Source organism: Squalius cephalus, assembly GCF_949319135.1.
Source record: "Squalius cephalus genome assembly, chromosome: 20".
NCBI lineage: Eukaryota > Metazoa > Chordata > Actinopteri > Cypriniformes > Leuciscidae > Squalius > Squalius cephalus.
The window spans coordinates 5,036,489-5,060,894 of record NC_137141.1 but is presented as its reverse complement, the minus strand read 5'-3'; the positions used below and the strand labels follow the sequence as shown (position 1 = coordinate 5,060,894).

Here is a 24,406-nt window from a genome sequence, read left to right as displayed (position 1 = left end):
GCGTGACCCTACAAGGAAGTTTAATAGCGTGTCGGAAACTATTAATTTTATCTCGTTGAACGCGACCTTTATTTTGAAAAACGAACTGTTTTGACCTTTGCTACGCCTCTGCCTCACCGTGTCGCGCTTCACAGTATTGGGCTCTTAACATTGTGAATTCAGACTCCAGGTTGGTCAGGCATTCATCTAGAAATTATGTTATTTGAACAGTTCCGTTTCTTCATTTTACATAAACTGGTGTACGACTATACGGCTGTCTCCTTTTGGTTGTGAAGTTTTTACTTACACCTAATTCCTAGTTTACAGTAGACAATCAAACGGCTATGAGATGCGCTAACTAACTGTTAGCTTGAAGCTACATTGTAATGAAATAAAGCGTTGCTCGTTTATTTAATTCAAAAGTTCTTCACCGGAAATTAAAAAAAGAAAAATCGGTTTTACTCGGTTTGAAGTGGAAAAGGAAGCGGTTTCGCAGAATCAGATTTGAGGAAGCTCTTCTGCTGTGTGTGGTTAAATCTAATATCAGGGGAAAACCATGGCTTCAAGATACACTGAAGTATTACCATGGTGTTCTTTGAAGTAACGTTACCACTGGAGAGTTAATGTAAATACCACACTTTCTGAGAAGATGGTAGTCGTTGTATTTATATTAAAGTACAATAATATTGCCATCTGATATCATTACTGTAAGTTTAAGTTTCCCTGGTGCAACCACAGTGCTTTTCTGAAAAGAGATTATAACTTGATATTATGTACTATAATGAAAGTTATTAGGCTTAAAGGTAATCAGTCTGAGATGTGTATTCGGGTCATTGACGAATAAGGTTTTTAAAAGTGTAAAAAAAAATAGAATGGAGATATAACTATATTTGAAACCATTTTTTTAGTTTACCTAGGTGTTAACAATAATATTTTGTGGTTTGTACAATCAATTAACACTGTTTTTTGTCATTTTTTACAAGATGGAAAAAATGTCACCATATAATAAATGTATTAATTTTAATAATAAAATAATTATTATTATAAATGTAATCATTTATTGGACTACTCTAAACACTCCAACATATTCAAGTAAAACATTGCACAGGGAAAGGAGAAAAGGGGAAATGTAAAAAAAAAAGAGCCTTATCTGCTTTATATTTGTATTATTGTAGTTCCTTTAGTTATTAAAAACAATATTATTCCATTTAAATATTTACTATATCGGTTTTACCGAATGACATTTTGACACTTCAAAATCTTTAAAATACCTTTATATGTAGTAAAATATAATTAAAACCTTTTGGATTCAGTAAAAGAGATCAAGTTGTACTACCTTACATACTTTGGATGTTATATATTAGTTTTTTTTATTATTATTATTAAGGCCTTTGGACAAAAAAAATGACCCGTCACGTCATTGACCCATTCATAAAGTTTGTGAAGCTGTTATTGAGGTTGTTGTGTTCTCAGTCCACAGGTCCTGGTGTTTCTATGATCCCTGGGTCTCTTCACAGCATCGATGGCCGATCATGTGGAAAACAATGCGGTCAATAATGTGGTAAGTCTGATTTGTGAGGCATATATTGTGATTGCTTTAAACTAGTGCTGTCAAATCGATTTATAGCTTCTAACATAAAAGTGTGTGTATGTCGAGGACCTGTTAAAAGTTTGGAAACATTACTAGTTTTAATGTTTTTTGTAAAAACAGTAATATTGTTAAATATTATTACAATTTAAAATAATGGTTTTCTATTTTAATATACATTAAACTGTAATTTATTCCTGTTATCAAAGCTGAATATTCAGCATCATTACTCCAGTCTTCAGTGTCACATGATCCTTCAGAAATCACTCTAATATGATGATTATTATCAATGTTGGAAACAGTTTAATATTTTTTATAACCTGTGATGCCTATTTTAGGATTCTTTGATTAGAAAGAACAGCATTTATTTAAAATAATATTTTCTAACGATATATACACTTACCGGTCAGAAGTTTGGGGTCAGTCTTTTTTTTTTTTTTTTCTCTTTTTTAAAGAAATTAATACTTTAATTCAGCAAGGATGTGTAAAGACATTTATAGTGTTAGAAAAGATTCCTATTTTGAATAAATGCTGTTCTTTTTAACTTTTTATTCATCAAAGAGTCCTGGAAAAAGTATTAAAGGCTGTAATAAATATTAAGCAGTACAACAGTTTTCAACATTGATCATAAATCATCATATTAGAGTGATTTCTGAAGGATCATGTGACACTGAAGACTGGAGTAATGATGCTGAAAATACAGCTTTGATCTCAGGAATAAATGACATTTTACAGTATATTAAAATAGAAAACCATTATTTTAAATTGTAATAATATTTCTCAAAATTACTGATATTTTTGATCAAATAAATGCAGGCTTTGTGAGCAGAAGAGACTTCTTTCAAAAACATTAAAAATAGTGATTTTTCCAAACTTTTGCCCGGTACTGTATATGTACACACACACACACAAACACACATATATATATATATAAGGGGTAAGGGGGGGCGTCATCAAACATACACTTGTGTGTGAGGAGATAGACCTTGTACTCATTTTGATTGTTTGAAAGCAGCTTTACAGTGCTAATAGGAACTTAAAGTAACAGAGATAGCTTTGGCTTTTGGTTTTCTGATCTCAGGCCAGTTAAGTGTCATTTTCGAGGTGCTCTCGTTGGTTTGACTCTAAACATGGTCTGAGACGCCGTTCCTCTCCTGCCAGATGACATGATCCAGAGCTCCTGAGAAAGCCTTGGATGTAATCATCCATTTTAACACCCAGGTTGTTGACTGATGTTGAATGATGTAAAAGATTCGTGGGATTCCAGAAGATCCCCACCTCTGAAACAGAGTCTGATAAACCAATAGACCTTATTCAGAGCAGCGCCACGACAGGTATGAAGTGAGGCTGTGAGGGATTATAGACTTGCCGTGTTTCCAGTGGCATCCGCTGTAAAAAAGCTGGATAAAGCTCCTAGATTACTTACAGTTTTCCACATCTTATACCGTCGGGAGTTTTTTGTCAACTGAAATGAGATATTTTCCCAGTGTTTCATGAGCAGAACAATCCAAAAACACATTAATAACAGTACAGCCCACTGAAGAGATGCATGTCTGTCCCTCCCAGCCTCGCTTTCATTCCCAGTAAAAATCAAAGATGGCGCTGCTGTGAATAAGGTCTGTAGTGGAATGTCTTCGATGGAGGAGAACGCCATGATCCGCAGTGTCGAACGCTGCCGTCCAGAAGGAGGAGAAGAGATGGAGAGCAAGCGTCTGCTGTCCTCAACGGGTCGTCTGTGACCCTGACCAGAGCCGAAACCAGACTGCAAATGGTTTTGTTTTAAATGGAGCAACTACATTTCCCAGCACTTCGGAAAGAAAGGGAAGGTTGGAGATGGGCCTGTAGTTGGCAGTAACTTCTGGGTCCAGCGTGGGTGTTCTGGGAAGTGTTCTGATGACAGCAGTTTTCAGTGTAGCTGGAGGACCTCAGTGATCATGGGACTTATGACACTGAGGATCGAGTTCAGCAATGCTGTGGGAAAAGGGTCCAGGGCACAAGCTGACGATTTCATCTTTCTGATGATGTCCTCAATCTCTCGCTGTGAGATAAACAACAGAGCGGTGTGGATCAGCAGTCGGGAGCTAGATAGGAGAGAGTGGAGAATGTCGACTTCTTCTCTGAATAAAGTGGCACAATGATTGCTCCTCTGTGGCTTCAGAGTGAGAGGTTAGTGGTGTAAGGATGATATTTATAGTTTGGATCATCATGCTGGCGCTGTTGTTTCTGCGTTGAGATTTCCCATGATGACACTGGTGTGTGGAGCAGATCAGGGGCCTCATTTATAAAGCTTGCGTACGCACAAAACGGGGCTGAAAACATGCGTAACGCCAGGTCCTGCGCAAAAGGTGGGATTTATAAAGAAAAACTTGACGGGAAAATGTGCGCACCTGCACGCAAACTCTGACCCATGCGTACGAACGTTTTGGAGATGGAGCACTTTGGCGACACCGATGGTGAGCTGGAGTTAAATGTATTTTTGGTCACTTTTATACAGAAAATCTAAAGAAAATTAAACATATTCAGAAAGATAATACAAATACAATTTCAATCACCAAGCCTGTCACTGAAGCAAATATCCATTCCTTCTTAAATGTCCAGCGAGCGTGTTGGGCCGTTTAGTGAAACTGACGCAAATAACAGTTTAAATAAATAAAATACTTCTGATATAAACATTTATATTAAATATGCCATTCAAATTAATGGAGTTAAACACTTAAACATGAAATCATTACTGAAGTTACAAAAAAATTTTTAAATTCAATCATTAGAAATATTAGTTGTGGATGCGGTTGTTTTTGAACACTTTTCCTGTGGCGTGCTTTAATGTTTTAACCACAGAGATAATTGCTTATCATGATAATACCAGATTCTCTGAGAAAATAGTTTCGTGCAAATAATGCCCAAGGCCTATCTGTTTCCATTAAAGATATAAATCAATTAAAAATACAATTCGGCAAGTGGAAAAGATTGAGAAAAACTTTCTCTGAAATGTATTTTACACTATTTGATTTATGTAGGCTATTCAAAAACAAGGCAAGGATAGACAACTACTTGATTTAAATGTAATGTTTCTTGTACCGTTTATATCATTTGCATATGATTATTCATCCACGTGATAACGTTTAAGTTATCACGTGGATGAATAATCATATGCAAATGATATGTAGATGAGGATCTGCATAGTAAAACTAGGCGTTGTAAGCTCCATATATGGTTATTTCGGGTGGAGACGCATGTACGCACAATCTTCCGCTGACTGGGATTTATAAAGTGAATTCTGCACAGGTTCTGGCGTACGCACGGTTTTATAAGTCTGAATATTTTTTTGCGTACGCCATTTTTGGCTTTCGGGCGCACATACACTTTTAGTAAGGTTCCTACGCACAGTTTTATAAATGAGGCCCCAGAAGAGGTGTGTTCAGGGAGGTTGTGTAAGAGCGAACCGCACCCATGTCAGATAAAGCTATGAGGGCTTGAGGTATTTATCACTGTTTGTAGCTTCAGGCGACACTTATATGACTCTTATAGTCTTCACAGCTGGAGAAATCTGGCACTTATTCAATGTTTTCGTGTACTCGTCACTGCCGGGATGAGGCTGAACTTGGACACGCGTGTTGAAATCCTTCTTGCAGATTCATCAGATCACACACATTGTTGGTTTCCTCAGGTTCATGGCGTTACATCTCTGAAAGAGATTTGCTGGAGGCACTTACTAGTGGAAACCAGAAACAAACAGCCATTCAGATCTTCATATTCATCACAGCACCAAATACTTAGACATAATAGCCTATTTATTTTTTAATTTGTTTACACTAAAACAACTTTAATGTGGAGTAAGATATGCAAATGTTCTGATTCTTAATTATTGTCCTCGATAGTTGTTCTTTTGCACTTTAATCTGTTTGAAGCATTTGTTTACTGTATACATTCTTGTGTATTATTTTATTGTATTTAAAGGTTCAAAGTTCTTGTTGTAATTAGTTATCTAAAGAGGTCCACGTCAGCAATTATCATGATCAGAAAATCTGATACCGCCACCAGCCTCGTAAAGGCGGTTATAATAACACAAAATATTTTGAAGAGTCCTGAGAAAAATGTATCATGTTTCCACAAAAATATGAAGAGCAAAAGCTGTTTTCAACATTGATAATAATAATAAATGTCTCTTGAGAAGCAAATCATCATATTAGAGTGATTTCTGAAGGATCATGTGACACTGAAACCTGGAGTAATGACGCTGAAAATTCAGCTTTGATCACAGGAATAAATTACATTTTAAAGTATATTAAAATAGAAAACAGTCATTTTAAATTGTCGTAATATTTCACAATATTACTGTTGGTTTTTTTTTGGTTTTTTTTTTTTTTATCAAATAAATGCAGTCTTGGTGAGCAGAAGAGACTTCTTTTAAAAACATTAAAAATCTTACTGACCCCAAACATTTGAACGGTAGTATGTATGTGTGTGTGTATATATATATATATATATATATATATATATATATATTACAAACGTTTATGTTAGATGCGATTAATCACGAATAATCGATTTGACTATTTTAAAAACTATTATCTAGTTGCTTATGTATTTTAGGGATTGGAGAAGTAAATGTTATATGGTAGATATATGGTCATTTTTACTTGTAATTATATTTCACAATTTTACTGTTAGTAAATGCAGTCTTGGTGAGCAGAAGAGACTTATTTTAAAAACTAAACCCTAAACTTTTGAACGGTAGAGTAAAGCACAGCCTTTCATTCACTCTTGTTCTGCTTTATTTCTCTCTCTAGTCTAATGACGGAGCGGAGATCGTCCGGCACACGGAGACTCCCGGCAGGAACGAGGTGGAGATGAACGGACAGCCGCCCAGCGCTCGACCCCCACAGGTGCTCACCGACGCCGAGGAGGACGAGGACGAGGAGCTGACTCTCAAATATGGGGCTAAACATGTGATCATGCTGTTCATTCCCGTCACGCTGTGTATGGTGGTGGTTGTGGCCACCATCAAATCGGTCAGTTTCTACACGCAAAAGGACGGACAGCAGCTGTGAGTATCATCACTGGAATCTACTCTTCCTGTTATGCACTTTAACAAAGGCTTGATTTAGTTTTGGGGCTCCACTAAAATAGGTTTTCATGCTTGAATGTTAAAAAAAAAAAACACTGTTTTCCCCATATTTGTTTTAGGGCTGTCAAAATGGCTGAAAAGCTTCTTGAATATTATCAAAATTCGAATTATATTCTAATTTTAAGGACAATACTTAAAGTCAGAGGGAAAAAGTACTGTATTGTCTCCTATGTCTACACGAGGGCGCAAGCGAGCGCAATAAGCAAATATGAAATGACATTCACTTTATTTCACACATTAACTTTTGAAACAACTGTTCTTAACTTGAACTTGACACACAACGTAATGGCGGCAATTGAGCCGTGTCGAGCACTTTAATCATGAATAGATGCACTTAAATGGACTTCCAAAAACAAAAACCCATTCACTTCCATTATAAAGCTTGGAAGAGCCAGGACATTTTTTAATATAACAGATTGTATTCGTCTGAAGGAAGAATGTCATATACTCCTAGGATGGCTTCAGGGTGAGTAAATCATGGGCTAATTTTCATTTTTGGGTGAACTATCCCTTTAATGCAGGAATGATCACAGTCCTGCTCTGAATATCACAAGCATCTCTATCACTTCAGCTTAAAGTTAGTGTTGAATTAATGAAGTTATTTGAACAAACCCATAACACCAAATATTACAGTTTTTCACAATTTCTAAGACACTGAACTCCATTCTCTGAACAAAATTCTCAATAGGCAAACCAATATGTCGAATAAATCACTAAGTTTAGTCAGTTAAAAAACACAGTTTGCAAATCTCTGAACACATTCTCATTCATTAAAACACATTTCGCACTGAGATTCTTTTGTGTCGCAAAACACTGAACACAAGGCAAAAGTTAAACACAACTGAAACACAGTTGTCATCGCTTACACACAACGACTCAAAATTGTTCACGGTTATTTTTAATGGTGTGATCAAACCAGCTGTATGAAATATGAGCCAATTCAGAGTGTGCATGTGACACTGATAGATGATACAAACAATAGATGGAAACAATCTGACAGGGAGAGGAAGAGGATGAGGATGAGGAAGGTGTTGTCGAGGCGAGATCTGTCAGGCTAGAAGGGTTTTCCCGTCGACTGAGAGACAACATTGCCTGTGATGTGGACAAAGTCCTCAGGCCAGAGCCAGCAGGAAGAAGCAGAATAAAATCTCTCACTGACCTTGGTTTTGTAGGTGCATTACTTTGTATTTGAGTGTACTGTAACATGCTTTTCATTTTTCATGTAGAGATTTGTTTGACATTTTTGTCTTTTGCAGTATTTTCGATGGAAGCTTGTTTCTGCCACAGAATAAAACATTTTAAAACACAATTGTGACTTTATAACATGCAATACTTACTTAATAACTCGCAATTGCATGTTATAAAGTCTGAATTGCGAGATATAAACATGCAAAAAAAACATGCAAGAAAAAAAAGTCACAATAATCTCATAATTCTAACTTTATAACACAATTCTGACTTTATAACAAGCAATTGCGACTTTATATCACGCAATTCTGAGATAAAAAGTCACAATTATCTTTTTTATGCAGTGGCAGAAACAAGCTTCCATAATTTTCACAGTATGGTGAATATACAGACATTCGATAGGCCTACTATTCAATATTCAGTTCAATACTACACTTGCAGTGCATACAGTATACACTATATTCACCTTACTCAGTTGCAATTACTATACTTTCGTTTACTGTGTAGTGTGTACAATATATTTTTTTTTTCTGTAATGTTCTGGATGCTGTGTTCTCCATTTTTAAGATGTGTATTTGTTTAATGTTTTGAGAAAATAAGTGAACGTTTCAACAAGTAATGTGTCTTAGCAAATGTGAAAAACTGTAAATATCTGTGCATAATTCATCCCAGCTTCAAATTTTAAAAATCATGCAGATTTTTGTTGATCAGGCTTAAGATTTGTGTCTGGCTGATGATAAAATGTGTGAAAAACACTCCCATATATGTGCATTGAAGGAGGGCCTGAGACGTATGTTGAGGCAAGCGAATATTAGAGCTTTTTTACACGGCAAACGCCTTCATTTCTCAGATTCGACTGATTGTCTGAAATGATGGCATCATTTTGTTGCAATAAACCACATGCCCTATTTTACCGTCTGTAGTTTAAGTCATCTGTGGCTCAGTGGTTTATGAGAGAAGAATCGTCTGAAGCTGGTCAGTGTCCAGTGATGCAGTTACAGTGACTGTCCTCTAGACTGCGCTAATGTCCCACTGACCCCTCATCGCTGTCTGAGAGAACTAAACACACACTAGAACTCTGAGGGTTTGGGGTCAGTGAGAGAATTATTTTGTAAGAAATTAATACTTTTATTCAGCAAGGATGAATTAAATCGATCAAAAGTGACAGTAAAGACATTTATCATGTTACAAAAGCTTTTTATTTCAGATATGCTGATTTTTACAACATTCTATTCAACTTTTAGAATCCTTAAAAATAAAAAACAGTACTGTTTTCAATATTGCTATAATAATAATAATAATAATAAATGTTGAATAAAAGCAGCTTTACTGTATTTGTGATCAAATAAATCCCACCTTGGTGAGCAGAAGACTTAAAAAAAAAATGACCAATGCCAATCTTTTTAACGGTAATGTACGTGTGTGTGTGTGTGTACTTGTACAACTGTCTTTGTGAGGACCAGTTTGAGTTTTAGACTATTGGAGTGAGGACATTTTGGCTGGTCCTCACTTTCTGAGAGCTTTTAAAGGCCTGTTTGAGGGTCAAGACTTGGTTTTAGGGATAAGGTTATAATGAGGTTAAGGGTCGGTTTAGGGTCAGGGGTCGGGTTAGGCACTTAGTTGTGATGGGTAAGTTTAGGGTAAGCGGCTAGAGATTGCATTGTGTCAATGAATGTCCTCATAAAGATAGATGTACAAGTGTGTGTGTGTGTCTTTAAAACACAACATTAATCTGAAGTTAAACCTGCTTCCTGGAAGGTTTAATGTAAGCCAGGCCAGTTTAGTCCTGAAGTCGCTGGTCTTCCTCCTGGAAATCATGGTCATCATCTGGTATGTTCTCCAAAGCTCTCAATAAGGAATTGATTGAAGTGCTCAGTATATTCATTAGCAGCTCTTAAACGTCTCTCATCGGGAGTCCGCAGCTGGGGTTTATTTATTTTTTATGTTTTTTTTTTTTTCCACAACAACTGTATTGTCAACCCACAGATTTCACAAAATGAAGCTGATGATTCTTACCTAAAGTTGTGTTTTCCTTGTAGATGTGTGTTCATTTCCATTTAATTCATGTTTTTGATTGCAGTCTTTTTTTCTCCTGCCTTTGTTTTCCTTCGATTTGCTTCTCAAGTTTAAGCTTTTCTTGGTTCACTCCATGTTTAATAGGCAAATTTAGCCGTGCTAATTCAGATTAGCACACTCGGTTTTAATGAATCTTGTTTATTTTAGTTCAGGGCTTCATAGTCCAGGTGTTAGTAATCTGCACTTAATCTGTATTTCAGAAAGCCATGATTAACTATTCTAGATTAAGGCCTGATCATGTCTTAATCCGGGAAGCCGCCCGTCTGTGTTCAAGTGAAAGAGCACTATTATCTCTCATAGTTGAATTTCCTCCCCTATTTATATAAAGTTACTTTAGAATGAAGTGTGTCTGACAATAGACAGTTTTGAGAATGACGTGTGTGTGTGTGTGTTCGCAGGATCTACACCCCGTTTCGCGAGGACACGGAGACGGTGGGTCAGCGCGCTCTGAACTCCATGCTGAACGCCACCATCATGATCAGTGTGATCGTGGTCATGACGCTTGTGCTGGTGATGCTCTACAAGTACAGATGCTACAAGGTCGGTTCACTAGTGTTAGTATCACACTCATGATTTGTGCACTCATGCTGCAGGTTCATGACTTGTTTTTGGGTTTTTTTTGCAGGTGATTCAAGCCTGGCTGTTCTTCTCCAACCTTCTCCTCCTCTTCTTTTTCTCCTTCATTTATTTGGGGTGAGATCCGTTTCTTGTCCTAGCGTTGGGCTGTGAATAATGGGGAGAAAGTGATTTATAGGGCTATTATTGAAGTGATTATTTTGTTTCTAGCACGTTATATGTTTAGGAACAGTTCTTCTAACCCTAATTGATGGAGTGTTTAGCTTTACATTTCTTAAACAACCACACCAAATGTTGTGACGTCGTTTCCATCAAGAGGTGCGTACATTTTTAGTCAAGATCTTGTATTGTCAATGTAAGAGTCAAGACTCTGTAAAAGTCCAGCACATCCCAAAGACTTTCAATTAATTTAAGGTCTGGACTCAGAGGTGCCAGTTCATGAGTGAAAATGATTCTTCATGATCCTCACAACCATTACTTTACAGTTTGAGTCTGATGAATCTTGACATTGTCATCCTGGAATATGGCCATGATGTGTTTCCTACATGATGGTTTAAGAAATGAAAAGCTACACACTCCATCAATTAGGATTAGAAGAACTGTTGCCAAACATAAAGCATGCTAGAAACATAATAATCACTTCAATAATGATGCAGTCATAGACTCTTAAGCATTTGTATGGATTAGAAGCTTGTTTCCACCACAGAAGAAAAAGATAACTGACTTTTTTATCTCAGAATCGCATGATATAAAGTCGCAATTGTGTGTTAAGTAAGAATTGAGAGATATAAACTCGCAATTCTGAGAAAAAAGTCACTTTTTTTTTTTTTTTCTTAGAATTGGACTTTATAACTCGCCATTGCGATTTTATATCTCACAATTGTGAGAAAAGATGTCTGGATTGTGAGATGTAAACTCGCAATTGAGAGATGAAAAAGTCGCAATTATATTTAAAAATGTTTTGCCATTTTTTTGGCCGGGCAGTGTAAAATACAGTACAAACGTAGTTACCAATGCTCATCTTATGGTATGATGACAGATGTACTGTTTCTTCACACCAGGGAAGTGTTCAAGACGTACAACGTGGCCATGGACTACTTCACGGTGGCGTTGATCATCTGGAACTTCGGTGTGGTGGGAATGATCTGCATCCACTGGAAGGGTCCTCTGCGGCTCCAGCAGGCGTATCTGATCATGATCAGCGCTCTCATGGCCCTGGTCTTCATCAAGTACCTCCCCGAGTGGACCGCCTGGCTCATCCTCGCTGCCATATCCGTCTACGGTCAGTGAAAGTTCATCTGGTTCATATTTACAGTTATAAAACGGTTAGTTCCAATCCTTGATTCTGATTGGTCAATAGCTGGGTTTTATTCAGGATGACCACTTCACTCAACGGTTCTGTGTATCACTACACAACACCCCTAGCAACCACTCTTAGCAACTTAAACACATGTTTGATCTCATTGATAGCTTTGTTCATTGAAGTTTATAGAGTAGAGTATTGTGTGTGATAGATTGAGTAAGCGAGTGTTCCTGCATTGACAGTAGACATAGCATTTTCCTTCAGGTCAGTCCTATATGCATAATAAAAAAATCTGTTTGAATGTCCGCTGCCATATCTTGTCCTTTTAACAGTTAAGGGGTTTTCCCGAGCCCTAGTCATGTGTCAGTTGTGTCTTGCTTTTCCGTGTTCACAAGTTTGAGTCTTTTCAATGTAAAAGTCTTCACTACTGACAGACTCACTCATAAAGACGGTCTTTGCCGCAATCTAATGGAGAAATAATGTATGTAACTTCTGTTGCTGTTTATGGTCAGGGACTATTTTTTCCAGCTTTTAGTGATTTTACTTCATGAAAGTAATGATCCAATCCCTCCGCTTCACGTCATGCCTAACAGCGCCCTTCAGCCGAGACTTATTCACGATACAGCACAGCTTCTCGTACCTTTTGCCTACTCATATACTGTAGGGATGCACGATATATCGGTCATCATATCGGTATCGCCCGATATATGTTCATTTTTGATGTTATAAGCCGATAAATAATGGATTATTTCCTTCAGCTGAGACGCTTCAGATGCGCACTGTTCGCCATGATGGTTTTGAATTGCTTGAAATATGATTGAAATCACTTGCTTTCTTTTTTTTTGAGGAAAATATAGTAAAGTGCAACATGTGCAGCACAAATCTGTCATATAGGCTACATAAAATTATAATGAGAACATTAAAATTGTGTGTTTGGGACATGGATTTTAATGGTGAGACTTTTGTTTTTGTAACCAGCTCTCAGAAATGATATAAAATTATATATTTTGCTTTCAAAAATTATATCAAAATTTGGATTTAGATTTATCGCCCAATATATTGGTCACCGGCTTTCAAATATAAAGAGTTATCAGTATCGGACAAATTTTTAATATCAGTGCATCTCTAATATACAGTATTTCGTACTTTTGTGTTTGTACTTTATTGGATTATTTTTATTTTGGTAAACTTGCTTTTATACATTCCAAAGGATAATATCGTACTTTTTGCATTTCATAAAAAAATTTCAAACTGAAGATATTGACACCCGTACTGTGATTCGTGAACAAGCTAATTCTTTTCAATGAACCAGTTGAAATGATTCGCAAATCACTCTGAACGATTCATGATTGCAGCTGTTCTCGAGTCAACAACTCACTGACTCAATGATCCGGTTCTCTGAACTGTTCATGTCTAACTCAAAATGAACTTCGAGATCCTAAGAGCTTGAGTGTGTTGGAAAGTTTTCTTTCATCGAAGCAGAAACCAGGAGACGTTGGGATCACGTTCAAACAGAAGTCATTCTTTATTGAGCGCGGCTGCGGTTCGTCCAACAAAATCTGACTAAGTGGACGTTCTCTTACAGTTTATATACATTTAGGGGCAGGAACCAAAACTTTGTGATGAGACAGGTTTAGGAACCTGTTCTAGACTGAGAGTGCTGCCCATCCTAATCCACTCAGCATATCTATTCAAATGCTGAGACCCGAGTAGTTTCAATTAATTTAAGGTCTGGACTCAGAGGTGCCAGTTCATGACTGGCAGGACTCTCTTGCTAAAACACAAACTCTAAGAGCCATTTAAGAGTTTCAGTAAAACAGGACTGGCCCGGAGTCTTTTGCTAAAAAAGACTCTGATAATAATAATTTATACCTAACCTTAACATGCTAAATTCAATGTAAACCTAAATTAAACATTTTGATAAATTTGTAATACAACAAGTGTGTGCCGTTATTACAGCCAAATTTGAATATTGATTATTTGAATCATAAATCAAAATCATATTTTATCCTGTTGTGTGAACTAATGCAGTGATGTATGTCTTCCTGCACTTCTGTAGATCTGTTGGCAGTGTTGTGCCCAAAAGGACCTCTGCGTATCCTCGTAGAAACGGCTCAAGAGAGGAATGAACCCATTTTCCCAGCGCTCATCTACTCCTGTACGTAAAACACCTCCAGCACTTCTGTCTTCTCAGCCTTTTCAGTGTTTTAGTTGTTCCTGTCGCATTTACATGTGTGCTCCTTTGATCTGTCAGCGACCATGGTGTGGCTGTTTAATATGGCGGACGTTGCGGAGACCGGGAATAATGCCAGCCATCCAGTTCCTCAGCAGGAGAACCAGGGTGAGTGTTTGCTGCAGAATCACACACACTCTTATATTCATACTGCAGGTGATAATGTGCATGAAGCCGTTTCCTTCACAGAAGAAATGTTCATTTCAGATCTATGTTTTACATTGGTAAGGAGAAACTCTGACCAATAATATATACACTAGTCAAGTCACCTTCATTTATACCGCGCTTTTAACAATATGGATAGTTTCAAAGCAGCTTTACAGTGCTAATAGGAACTTAAAGTAACAGAGATAGCTTTGGCTTTTGGTTTTCTGATCTCAGGCCAGTTAAGTGTCATTTTCGAGGTGCTCTCGTTGGTTTGACTCTAAACATGGTCTGAGACGCCGTTCCTCTCCTGCCAGATGACATGATCCAGAGTTCCTGAGAAAGCCTTGGATGTAATCAGGGCAGCGCTGATGAATGTCAGAGGAAAGTGGTAAACAGAGGAAGTCAAGTCATCTTCATTTATACAGCGCTTTAACAATATAGATTGTTTCAAAGCAGCTTTACAGTGATAATAGGAAATTACAGTAACAGATTGTTTGGCTTTACAGCAGCTCTAGGATAAAGTTATTGTCCATCTAAAGTTAATTTTGATTGATTCACTTCCGTTGCGAAGATCATTAGTTATTAACCGCTAACACGACACCGTTCTAACAGAAAACCCTTAACCCTCTGGGGTCCTTCGTTTAACAGTCACACTTGGGACCTTCGGGTCCAAATGGACCCGGAGGGCGGGATTAATATATATATAAAAAAATCTTAATATTTTTTTTTTACTTGTTTTTTATAATATTTTTTCTTTTCTTTTTTGGTGTTTTGAGATAATTTTATGATTTATAATTAATATTTATGCAATAATTATGACCCATTTTTTCCCATTGAATATAATAGAAATTTTATATATATATATAATTTTTATTTTATTTTTATTAAAGCTGTATTTCATTTTAGAGTCAAGCCTAGGCCTCATGAAAGCAATTTTTGAAATGAGATGGGCGCCAACTGGTGGACACACTGAGCATTTTTATCACGCAATAGCACATTTTTACCACTAGTGGATTTACAGCTCTCTGTAGAAAGGCTTGCGAATTCTACTGAATTTTGCCTGAACAGATTTAGTCTGTTTTGCACTCTTGATGTTTTATAGATTCACCCCTTCACTGTTGTGTGCTTTTTTTCTGGATCGTGGCTGATTTGTAGATTGTACGCACAAAAAAAATCTGTATTGTCACATTTTTGCCAATTTCCCATTCATTTCCTATGGCGGGTCCATTTGGACCCGAAGGTCCTGAGTGTGACTATTTTTTTTACAACCACTTAGACTATTCAAATCCTGTCCCCAATTTTTTTGGGTGTTCATATACCAAGTACCAACAAAGTCACCACATTTCGGATCATTCCGATGAAGCTATGATTTTTTAAATTTTTTTATTTAAACGAATTTAAAGTATAACCCAGAGGGTTAACGCGCTCCGGTCTGCTCATCCGCACGAGAACAGTGCCTGTGGCTCGAGAACGCAAACCCTGAAATAAGTTCCAAGGTGCAAGTCTTGAAAGTTATCTCTGCGCAAACCTGTGAAAACGCTGACGGTGCACATGCGTATTACGTGTTCAGTCTATAGGTGTGCGCGTTTGAATATATATGTGCGCAGACGTGTAGCGTTTCTTTACTAATTGACTATTGTTTAAGTTGGGGGTCTGTAAGATTTTACAGATTTTGAAAAAAAAGCCACTTCTGCTCACCAAGGCTGCATTTATTTAATCACAAATACAGTGAAAACAGTAATATTGTGAAATATTACAATTTAAAATGATCTTTTTGTGATATAATTTAAAATGTAATTTATTCCTGTGATGTAAAGCTGAATTTTCAGCATCATTACTCCAGGTTTCAGTGTCACATGATCCTTCAGAAATCATTCTAGCTGTTGATATTGTTGGTCATTAGTAATCCTACTTCCTGATATTGTTAATAAAGGCTGCTCACATGAGCATTTGTGGCTGCATTCTCATTGGTTTTATTCTGTTGAACTCTTAAACGCTGCTGGAAAGCGCTCTCAGTATGACCTGGCGTGTCTCTGTCTCCAGCAGCCGCAGTGGCGCCCACCGCTCAGCCGGAGGATGATGGGGGTTTCACGCCAGCGTGGGTGGATCATCAGCAGCACCAGCTCGGCCCGATGGAGACCACAGAGGAGACCAGACGAGAGATCCAGGAGATGCCCTCCGCACGACCTCCTGCCGAAGACGACGAAGAGAGTGAGTATCAGCATCAGCTTCTGCTCAAAACATCCCGGGAGAAGTGCGGGTGTGCGATGTTTCCATACGAGTTTGAGTTAACCAATATCACACGAGCAAGTGTGAGGTTTTCCCCAATATCAGCACGACTGCAACTGTGAAACAAGGAGTTAATACAGGAGTGTTACATATTAGAGACAGTATTGTCTGTTTTTGAATGAATCAGTCATTCAAAGGTTCATTCATAAAGATGACTGACTTGAATTGTTCTTCGGTTGACTCGTAGACCTATTGGCGGTTTTAGATTCATATTTAAAGTATCATTTCATTTTTAATTTCAAAATTTTAAATGATTTTAACACATTAAACTAATAGCATTATTTATGCATTTGTACTTGCAGTGTAAATACATCTAAATGCTGATGTAGATGCAGCTTCTGCAGTGCAAAAATGCTTTTTCTTAATACTCATTAGATTTTATTTGTAACATTCTATAGTGTCTTATTATCCCAGTGGAATTTATTTATTAAATGTAAGAATTTGACATTAATTTTCATTTTAACCAATATCACACATTTTCCCGAATATCAGCACGACTGCAAATGTGATAGTGACTTTATACAACAGTTCAATGAACAAGGAGTTAATATTGTTATATTTTTGTACACAATATTTTCTGTTTTTGAATGATTCAGTCATTCAAAGATTCATTCATAAAGATGACTTGCTTTGTTCCTAAATTAATCTGCTGTAGTGATGGGGAGTTCGGATCATTTTACTGACTGTCTCGTTCATCAAAATGTGTAATGTTCTTCATTTAACTGGCTTTAAATATTATACTTTTAACAGCCAAATTCCCCAAACACATCCACCAATGCAATCTTGATCATATTCTGAATTAAGAAATCATTATAATACAGCCAAAGATAATTTACAGGGAACATAAATGAAGGAAAGACTCGGTTTTTGTCACGTGACCGACGCGGTGAACGTTCATGAATGACCCGTCACTAATCAGCTGCTTGAATGAATCAGTTGAATGAACGACTCATTTGTCTCATAGACCAATCTGCAGTTTAAGATTCAAATTGAAAGTATAATTTAATTTTTTTTTTATTATTTTATAGTTCAATTGTATAGCATTGTTTATGCATTTGTACTTGCAGTGTAAATACATCTAAATGCTGATTTAGATGCAGCTTCTGCAGTGCAAAAATGCTTTTTCTTGATACTCATTAGATTTTATTTGTAATATTCTATAGTGTCTTATTATCCCAGTGGAATTTATTTATTAAACGTAAGAATTTGACATCAAAGATATTGCATACATCTAATAAGGTTAGAAAAAAATGCCCTTATAAAGGTAAAAATGCCCCTGAAAAACAATAAAGTTGGCAAATATTTGCCCTTAATTAGTTTACTTCTGACCCTACTGTACACTCACCACTCACTGCACAGAATATGTTGAAAATGAAAAGCTTCAGGAGTCAGCTGTCAACAACACAAATAAACCAGTCAAAACACAAAAACACACTCAGCAAATTATATAAATATCAAGATATCATTTTTGTCAGTATCACACACCCCTAGTCCTGAGATGACATTCAAATATAGTTCTGATTCAACATGCCGTGACACGCTTGTATTAGCAAGTGATGGATATAGCCATAAATTCTGAGATGCATGTTAATGCCTGGTGTGAGTTGAGCCACAGCTGTTTTATGTACATTTGTAGCACTAATGATCTAGTGAACACTGGTTTAAAATAATGGCCTGTCAATATTCTGTGTTTTAATTATCCGCATCAGCCAATTACATTTCGTCATAAGCGGGACTCTTATTTTAACAGCGCTGAGAGCCCAGTGCCCGAGTCATATTTAAGTCATGCTTACTGTGTACTGTGAGTAAAATGAGCAATGCCTGGTTAATGTGTTTCTCCAATGTGCAGAGACCCACACTCGGCCTTTACGTGACCCTGAAAACGCTGGATCACGAAAGTAAACTTTTCGCTTTGCTTTGAAACGAAACTATATGCTTATTTAATTAAAGGTACAATATGTAAGAATTTTGCATTAAAATATCCCATAATCTCAAGGCCAGTGTTATATATTTTGTTAAGTTGATTACTTACAATATCCCAAATGTTTCCAACTATTTTTAAATCTTTTAACCAAGGAAACGGGGCGCTAGAGCAGGGGTGAGCTGGGAGTCGCCAGTCAATTGCGTCATATCCGCGTTACCCTCGGTTTCCGCTCGTGCTGCGTGGAGTCCTGGACAAAGGCGGAAGTTGCAGTTGTAACGTCTATCAAGCAACACACGTTAGCTTGTTTCGTGCTGTCGTTATGGAACACAATTATTCTTTACCGATTGCAGCTGGTTCTGTCGACAAAGCAATGTTTCATTTTATATTTTCCAAATGTAGCATTCGGTAATAGTTATGTTTATGTAAGGGAAGTATTATTGCTTTAGATTTGTGTTTAGTTTATTGACATTGTTTATCACGTCTGGTGTTTATGGCCATGTAAATAAATTTAGCATGTGTTATACACAAAGATTAATCAGTATTTTGGCAAATGATGTGGGTATGTTCGAATGTACTTTTACAACAATTGTTTAGAACACGTAAAACTGCGCCGCGTTATCACAACAATGAATTCGACATACAGTAACATGATAACCAATTTAGTATTAAACCTTACTTTTCTTGCGGTTAATTCATTTTAATGAAATAAAAGTGTGATGAGGTTCAAGAGTCAGGAAGGAAGAAGACAGGGGTCGGCGTGACTGGGACTCTATTTATTCCTAACTTTATTAAAATAAAGCAAAACAAACAAAAGTCGTGCACAACGCGCATTCACCGTGGCAACCGCGACGGCACAAAACAGTTCAAAATTGAGAGCTCGCATCCACCGGTTTTCTTTCTCTGCGTCCAATTTTCTCTCCAGTCTCTCTCTCGTTCCAGCGCGGCTTATAAGCGGTCTCTCCACGCGGATCACAGCAATAAGACACAGGTGTTCGTCATTTGCACTTGTCCTACTTGCTCGTCTCTTCTCTCTCCCATTACAGACCGCGCTGAACCACGCCCCCCTCGCCACAAAAAGCATGTCATTATAAAAATAGAACTTAGCCTCATCCATGAACATGATTTTTCGATTCCCGTCTGACTGATTTACATCCACGGTGGAGTTTAAAACGACAGTTCCCATCATTCCACGCTCCTTCACATCGTCATCAAGCTACGCCGTTGTTGTTGTTTGGAATGTAGCGCCCTCTAGCGGCAAAAATTCTTGCATATTGTACCTTTAAATCTCAGCCTTTTGATTTGATAAGCGCACTAGGCCATATTGTGCTTTCGCTTTTAGTTCGATTGACAGACTCTTTGCCAAAGTGATGGCTCAATATACTACGTTAGTGATCTTTTATGTTATAATGAGAAATGAAAAATATTTTCAGTTCATTATGAAACGAGGGACAGATAAGACTGTGGCAGTCCAACAGAATCTTGGTATTTAATGGGAAACGCTGCAAAATAGGATTAGAGAATCAAGGCCCTGCTCTCTGAAGTATATATGTTTACTATGTATTTGTGCCTGTATGTGATGCAAAAAATTAAACTAATTGTTTAAATTATGTTGGCTATTATTTTGGATGTTTTTTTGAAAATGTGGTTGTTGAAGTTGCATAATATTGATAACTGCAAACAGCTTTTGTGCACATGCTGACCTGTGTGTGTGTGTGCGTGTGTGTGTTTCAGGGGGTGTGAAGCTGGGGTTGGGAGATTTCATATTTTACAGTATGCTGGTGGGTAAAGCGTCAGCTACAGCCAGCGGAGACTGGAACACGACTCTAGCCTGCTTTGTGGCCATTCTCATCGTAAGTATCCCACAGAAAACCCACTAAATAAGGCTTTTTTCAGGTACTACTCTCCCAAAACGTATTAGCACACCTAAGCCACGGTTTCACACCTGGCTTGTTTTGTAACCTGGCTCGTTTTCCCCTTAGTTCGGTTTGTTTAGGCGTATAAGGGCATTTGTTTTGTTCTGGAAAAAGAGCGACTTTGTTACAATGTTGCATTTTCTCCTTGGTTCGGTTCGCTTTCACAAGGCAACCTTTCAGAGCGCACCAAAATGTGTTCCCGCAAGTCACATGCGAGTACAACTGTCCTCTTATTGGTCAGTTTCCATCCTTCAAGATGATTGACAAGTTCGCCCCATAAGCTTATTGTGGCTTTATATGTAACTGTCGAGACACGTAAACATTAAACGAATGTAGTATGCTAGCTGGAGCCATTTACCTCCAGTCTTTGTGCTAAGCTAGGCTAGCGGTGGGTGCGTCAGACAGAGTTACGGCACGCACAGAGATGAGAAGGGTATGTATGGACATGTTCCTTGAAGATATTTTGTAAATTTCCTACCGTAAATATATAAAACATGTATTTTTGTGAGTGAATGCAGCACAATCGCCAACTTTAAAGGAGATTTTCTCAATGTTTCGATTTATTTGCACCCTCAGATTCCAGATTTTCAAATATCTCGGCCAAATATTGTCCTATCATAACAAACCATACATCATCTGAAAGCTGAATAAATAAGGTGTATAAATCTCAATTTCAAAAAATTGACCCATGTGACTGGTTTTGTGGTCCAGGGTCACATGTGTTTTTGTGAATAAAAAAGGGGAGGGGGGTTGCCGTATTGATTTGGCGAGGATAATTAATAACAATAACACTAGAATACAAATGTTTTTGTGAATAAAACAGGGGTTATAATGCAGTATAACAGGAATGTTATAATGCAGCTAGAGCAGGAATCAAGGCTTCATCGGGACAGCATTCTCGCTCGGAGAAGCGCAATTACACAACATTTTGAGATGAAGAGGTGCTCACAGAATCAGACACTACTGCTATTCATATAGCGCATTTCCCGTTATGAATTATAATATCATTTGGTTCATTGGTCCGTTGGGTCGGATGGCTTTCACACCTCACGCCCCAGAGCTCGTTTGCAGTCGGGCCGAGAAGAAAGTGCATTAAGTTAATCAATGTAATAGCGTTAGACAACTTAAAGCACAGGTCATCTCCAAGCAAATGCTGTTAGAGTATTATTTAATCAAGAATACAAATAACTTAATCACTTTTGCAACAAATGCTTTTTACAATAGTCTGATTTATTTTTGTTTTCCTCAGGGTTTATGCCTAACTCTTCTCCTCCTGGCGATCTTCAAAAAGGCCCTCCCAGCTCTCCCCATCTCCATAACCTTCGGCCTGGTGTTTTACTTTGCCACCGACAACCTCGTGCGGCCCTTCATGGATCAGCTGGCTGTTCATCAGTTCTACATCTAGAGAGGTCACGTCTCACACACTCCACTCTACAGCGTATTCCCAGAACCCTCTTTCAGGGAACGTGAACCCTGTAGACTAGCACACCTTTCCTCTTCCTCTGGACACGACTGGATTCGCTGTTTTTGGCATTGAATGACTCTTTATTAATTGCAGTGCCTCTCCAGTGACTGATATTTGCTTTGGTAACATCTTTATTTGTTTGGAGAAAACACAGAGACCATCTAAAGTCATCTTACATGTATGAATGCATTACCGTTAGTGGATGACTTCATTTGGAGTTGGATCAACTCTGTTGTGTGCAATGGGACCAGAGCTTGCTTTGTCCACCAGATCTTGGATTCACTCTCTAGGCATTATGTTAACTCCTGCTCTGATTTAGCGAACATTAACCCAAAGCCCTCTGAATGATATGACTGTTCGCACACAGGTAGGTACTTTGAGTTTAAGATTGATGCCTTGTGTTTTCTTATCACCAACAGTGTCCATTTGACCATTTCAGACAACATCACATGTTCTGGATTACTCTAGCATTAAATCAAGTGCTCATCCAAGCTACTGTTTTGCTCTCCTGGAAAGTATGGGAGCATAATTTTGGAATGTATAAACTTTCTCTTTTAAATTTCCTTCATGTTTGGACAAGATGTCAGGAGCTGTTTTGTTTGTTCAATTTTTTTGTTGTCGTCTTTTTTTTATTCACCTGCAAAATGATTTATGAGTTACTTTTGCTTTCATACTACCCACACCTTGTCATTTTAAGAAAAGATTTTGTAACTAATTTGAAAGATTCACAAATAAAGGGGTTGCTCATTTGAGCAAATTTCAGTCTTCTGTATTATATTCTGTTAAAAGAGTTTTAGAAGCCCTGATTACACACCGAGTATACAGTAAATATCATGTACATTGGGGGTCCAAACCGTTTTGTGATCCAATTACTCACATCACGTTTGGCAAGGCCACAAAAAGAAAATGTGGTATTCCTGCAATGCACTCAGACATCGCCGTTTGTTGACCAATGAGCATTCAGTTGTGTACGTACTGCTTTTAGAAGATGTTTGCTCTATTTAACATATTTGTGAACCATTTTTACAACCATTCTTGTGTTAATTTGTTGCCATCTATTCAGTACAACGGTATATGAAAGACAGATTTGTTTACCTGTAGTAATTCTGTAAGGTTAAGTAAGGTTAATCTGAACTCTCCAATACTGAGGACGTCGTGCGTGTGACTGACTATCCCCTAATCTCATGTGATTGTGGATCACTGTGGGGGATCATTGTTTTTGACCTATTGTTCAGTCTCCCTGATGCCGAAGGGCCTGAAATGGTGGGAACATTTCAGAAATTCCTGAATATTGTAGGACCGTCGCCCCCTTTACCGGCTCCCTGACCCTCTGGAAGTGGCATGTTACCTGAAACCCTGGAGGTAGCAGTAGTTACCATGGGAACCGCTTGGCATGGCATGCTGGGATGGCCACTCTCCTTTGTGACTGGACCTTGGCGATTAGCGTCAAGCTGAGCCTTCACGTCCCACCTGAAGTCTACAGTTCTTTTGTTCATCTAATCAACAGAGATTATTTTGCAAAAACACAATGGGTAATGACGCATCACTAATGTGACCCTGGACCACAAAACCATGGGTCAATTATTTACTTGTATACATCTTCTGAAAGCTGAATAAATAAGATTTCCATTGATGTATGATATGTTAGGATAGGATAAGATTTGGCCGAGATACGACTATTTGAAAATCTGGAATCTGAGGGTGCAAAAAATCGAAACATTGAGAAAATCTCCTTTAAAGTTGTTCATATATGTTGGCGATTGTGCTGCATTCACTCACAAAAATAAAGTTTTATATATTTACAGTAGGAAATTTACAAAATATCTTCATGGAACATGATCTTTACTTAATATCCTAATGATTTTTGGCATAAAAGAAAAATATGATAATTTTGACCCATACAATGTATTGTTGTGTTGGGTAATGCCACAAATATACCTGTGCGACTCGTGACTGGTTTCGTGATCCAGGGTCACTAACGCTATTGCTCATGCTATTGCAAAACTCGGCATTTGTTTTTGCTTAAAAACATATGTGATGCCTCAAATTGCTGTCGGACTTGCGAGTGTTCCCTGGTGGACGATAAAATGGCTGATTTGCATGGAATGAAGGAACTCAGCTCTTCAGATCCTGGAGGGCCAATGCCTGTCAGACTTGGGTATCAATCTCAGTTTAACCCACCTGTCTGTAATTTGCTAGTTCTCAACATCTTGCCCCTGTTTACTCCAGGTATTAAGATGTGTTTGGTCAATCGGATCACAAGTAGACGAGTGAGACACATTCCCGTTTACACCTGGTGTTTTAATCTGTGTCTTTTGTGCACTTTCAACCACTTCTGTGATTTCTTCGAGGGGAGGCTAAATGTATGGGCTTTTTCAGATCTTTAGATGATGAACAAAATAAGCTCAGATGAACGAATGGCTTAGATTGGGAGGTGAGGTAAACTAACAGACTGCATAGCCTGAAGACCCAGATAAATTAATTAATCGTTTCTGTTACTCATAATTTGGCCTCTTCCTTGCATTGCAATTTTTTTCTTATTCTAAATGTGATCAACATTTGATGTGTTTGGGGAATTTGGCTAACATGTAACATTT

General features: G+C 37.7%; 1 protein-coding gene across 1 annotated transcript; it reads left to right on the top strand.

Moving 5' to 3' along the window:
• Positions 1 to 87: 87 nt before the first annotated feature.
• On the top strand, positions 88 to 22,571 carry psen1 (presenilin 1). Its single transcript, XM_079853899.1, has 11 exons — positions 88 to 169; positions 1,453 to 1,540; positions 6,358 to 6,614; positions 10,358 to 10,499; positions 10,585 to 10,652; positions 11,597 to 11,817; positions 13,898 to 13,996; positions 14,093 to 14,179; positions 16,262 to 16,429; positions 20,163 to 20,281; positions 21,594 to 22,571. Exons 2-11 carry the CDS (start codon positions 1,502 to 1,504, stop codon positions 21,747 to 21,749), a joined length of 1,356 nt encoding a protein of 451 aa, XP_079710025.1. The 5' UTR covers positions 88 to 169; positions 1,453 to 1,501; the 3' UTR covers positions 21,750 to 22,571.
• Positions 22,572 to 24,406: the final 1,835 nt, after the last annotated feature.

Coding starts and splice junctions, on each gene's coding strand:
- psen1 (XM_079853899.1), top strand. CDS start 1,502: ATGGCCGATCATGTGGAAAACAATGCGGTCAATAATGTG. Junction 13,997..14,092: donor CCCAGCGCTCATCTACTCCT/GTACGTAAAACA, acceptor TTGATCTGTCAG/CGACCATGGTGTGGCTGTTT. Junction 20,282..21,593: donor GCTTTGTGGCCATTCTCATC/GTAAGTATCCCA, acceptor TGTTTTCCTCAG/GGTTTATGCCTAACTCTTCT.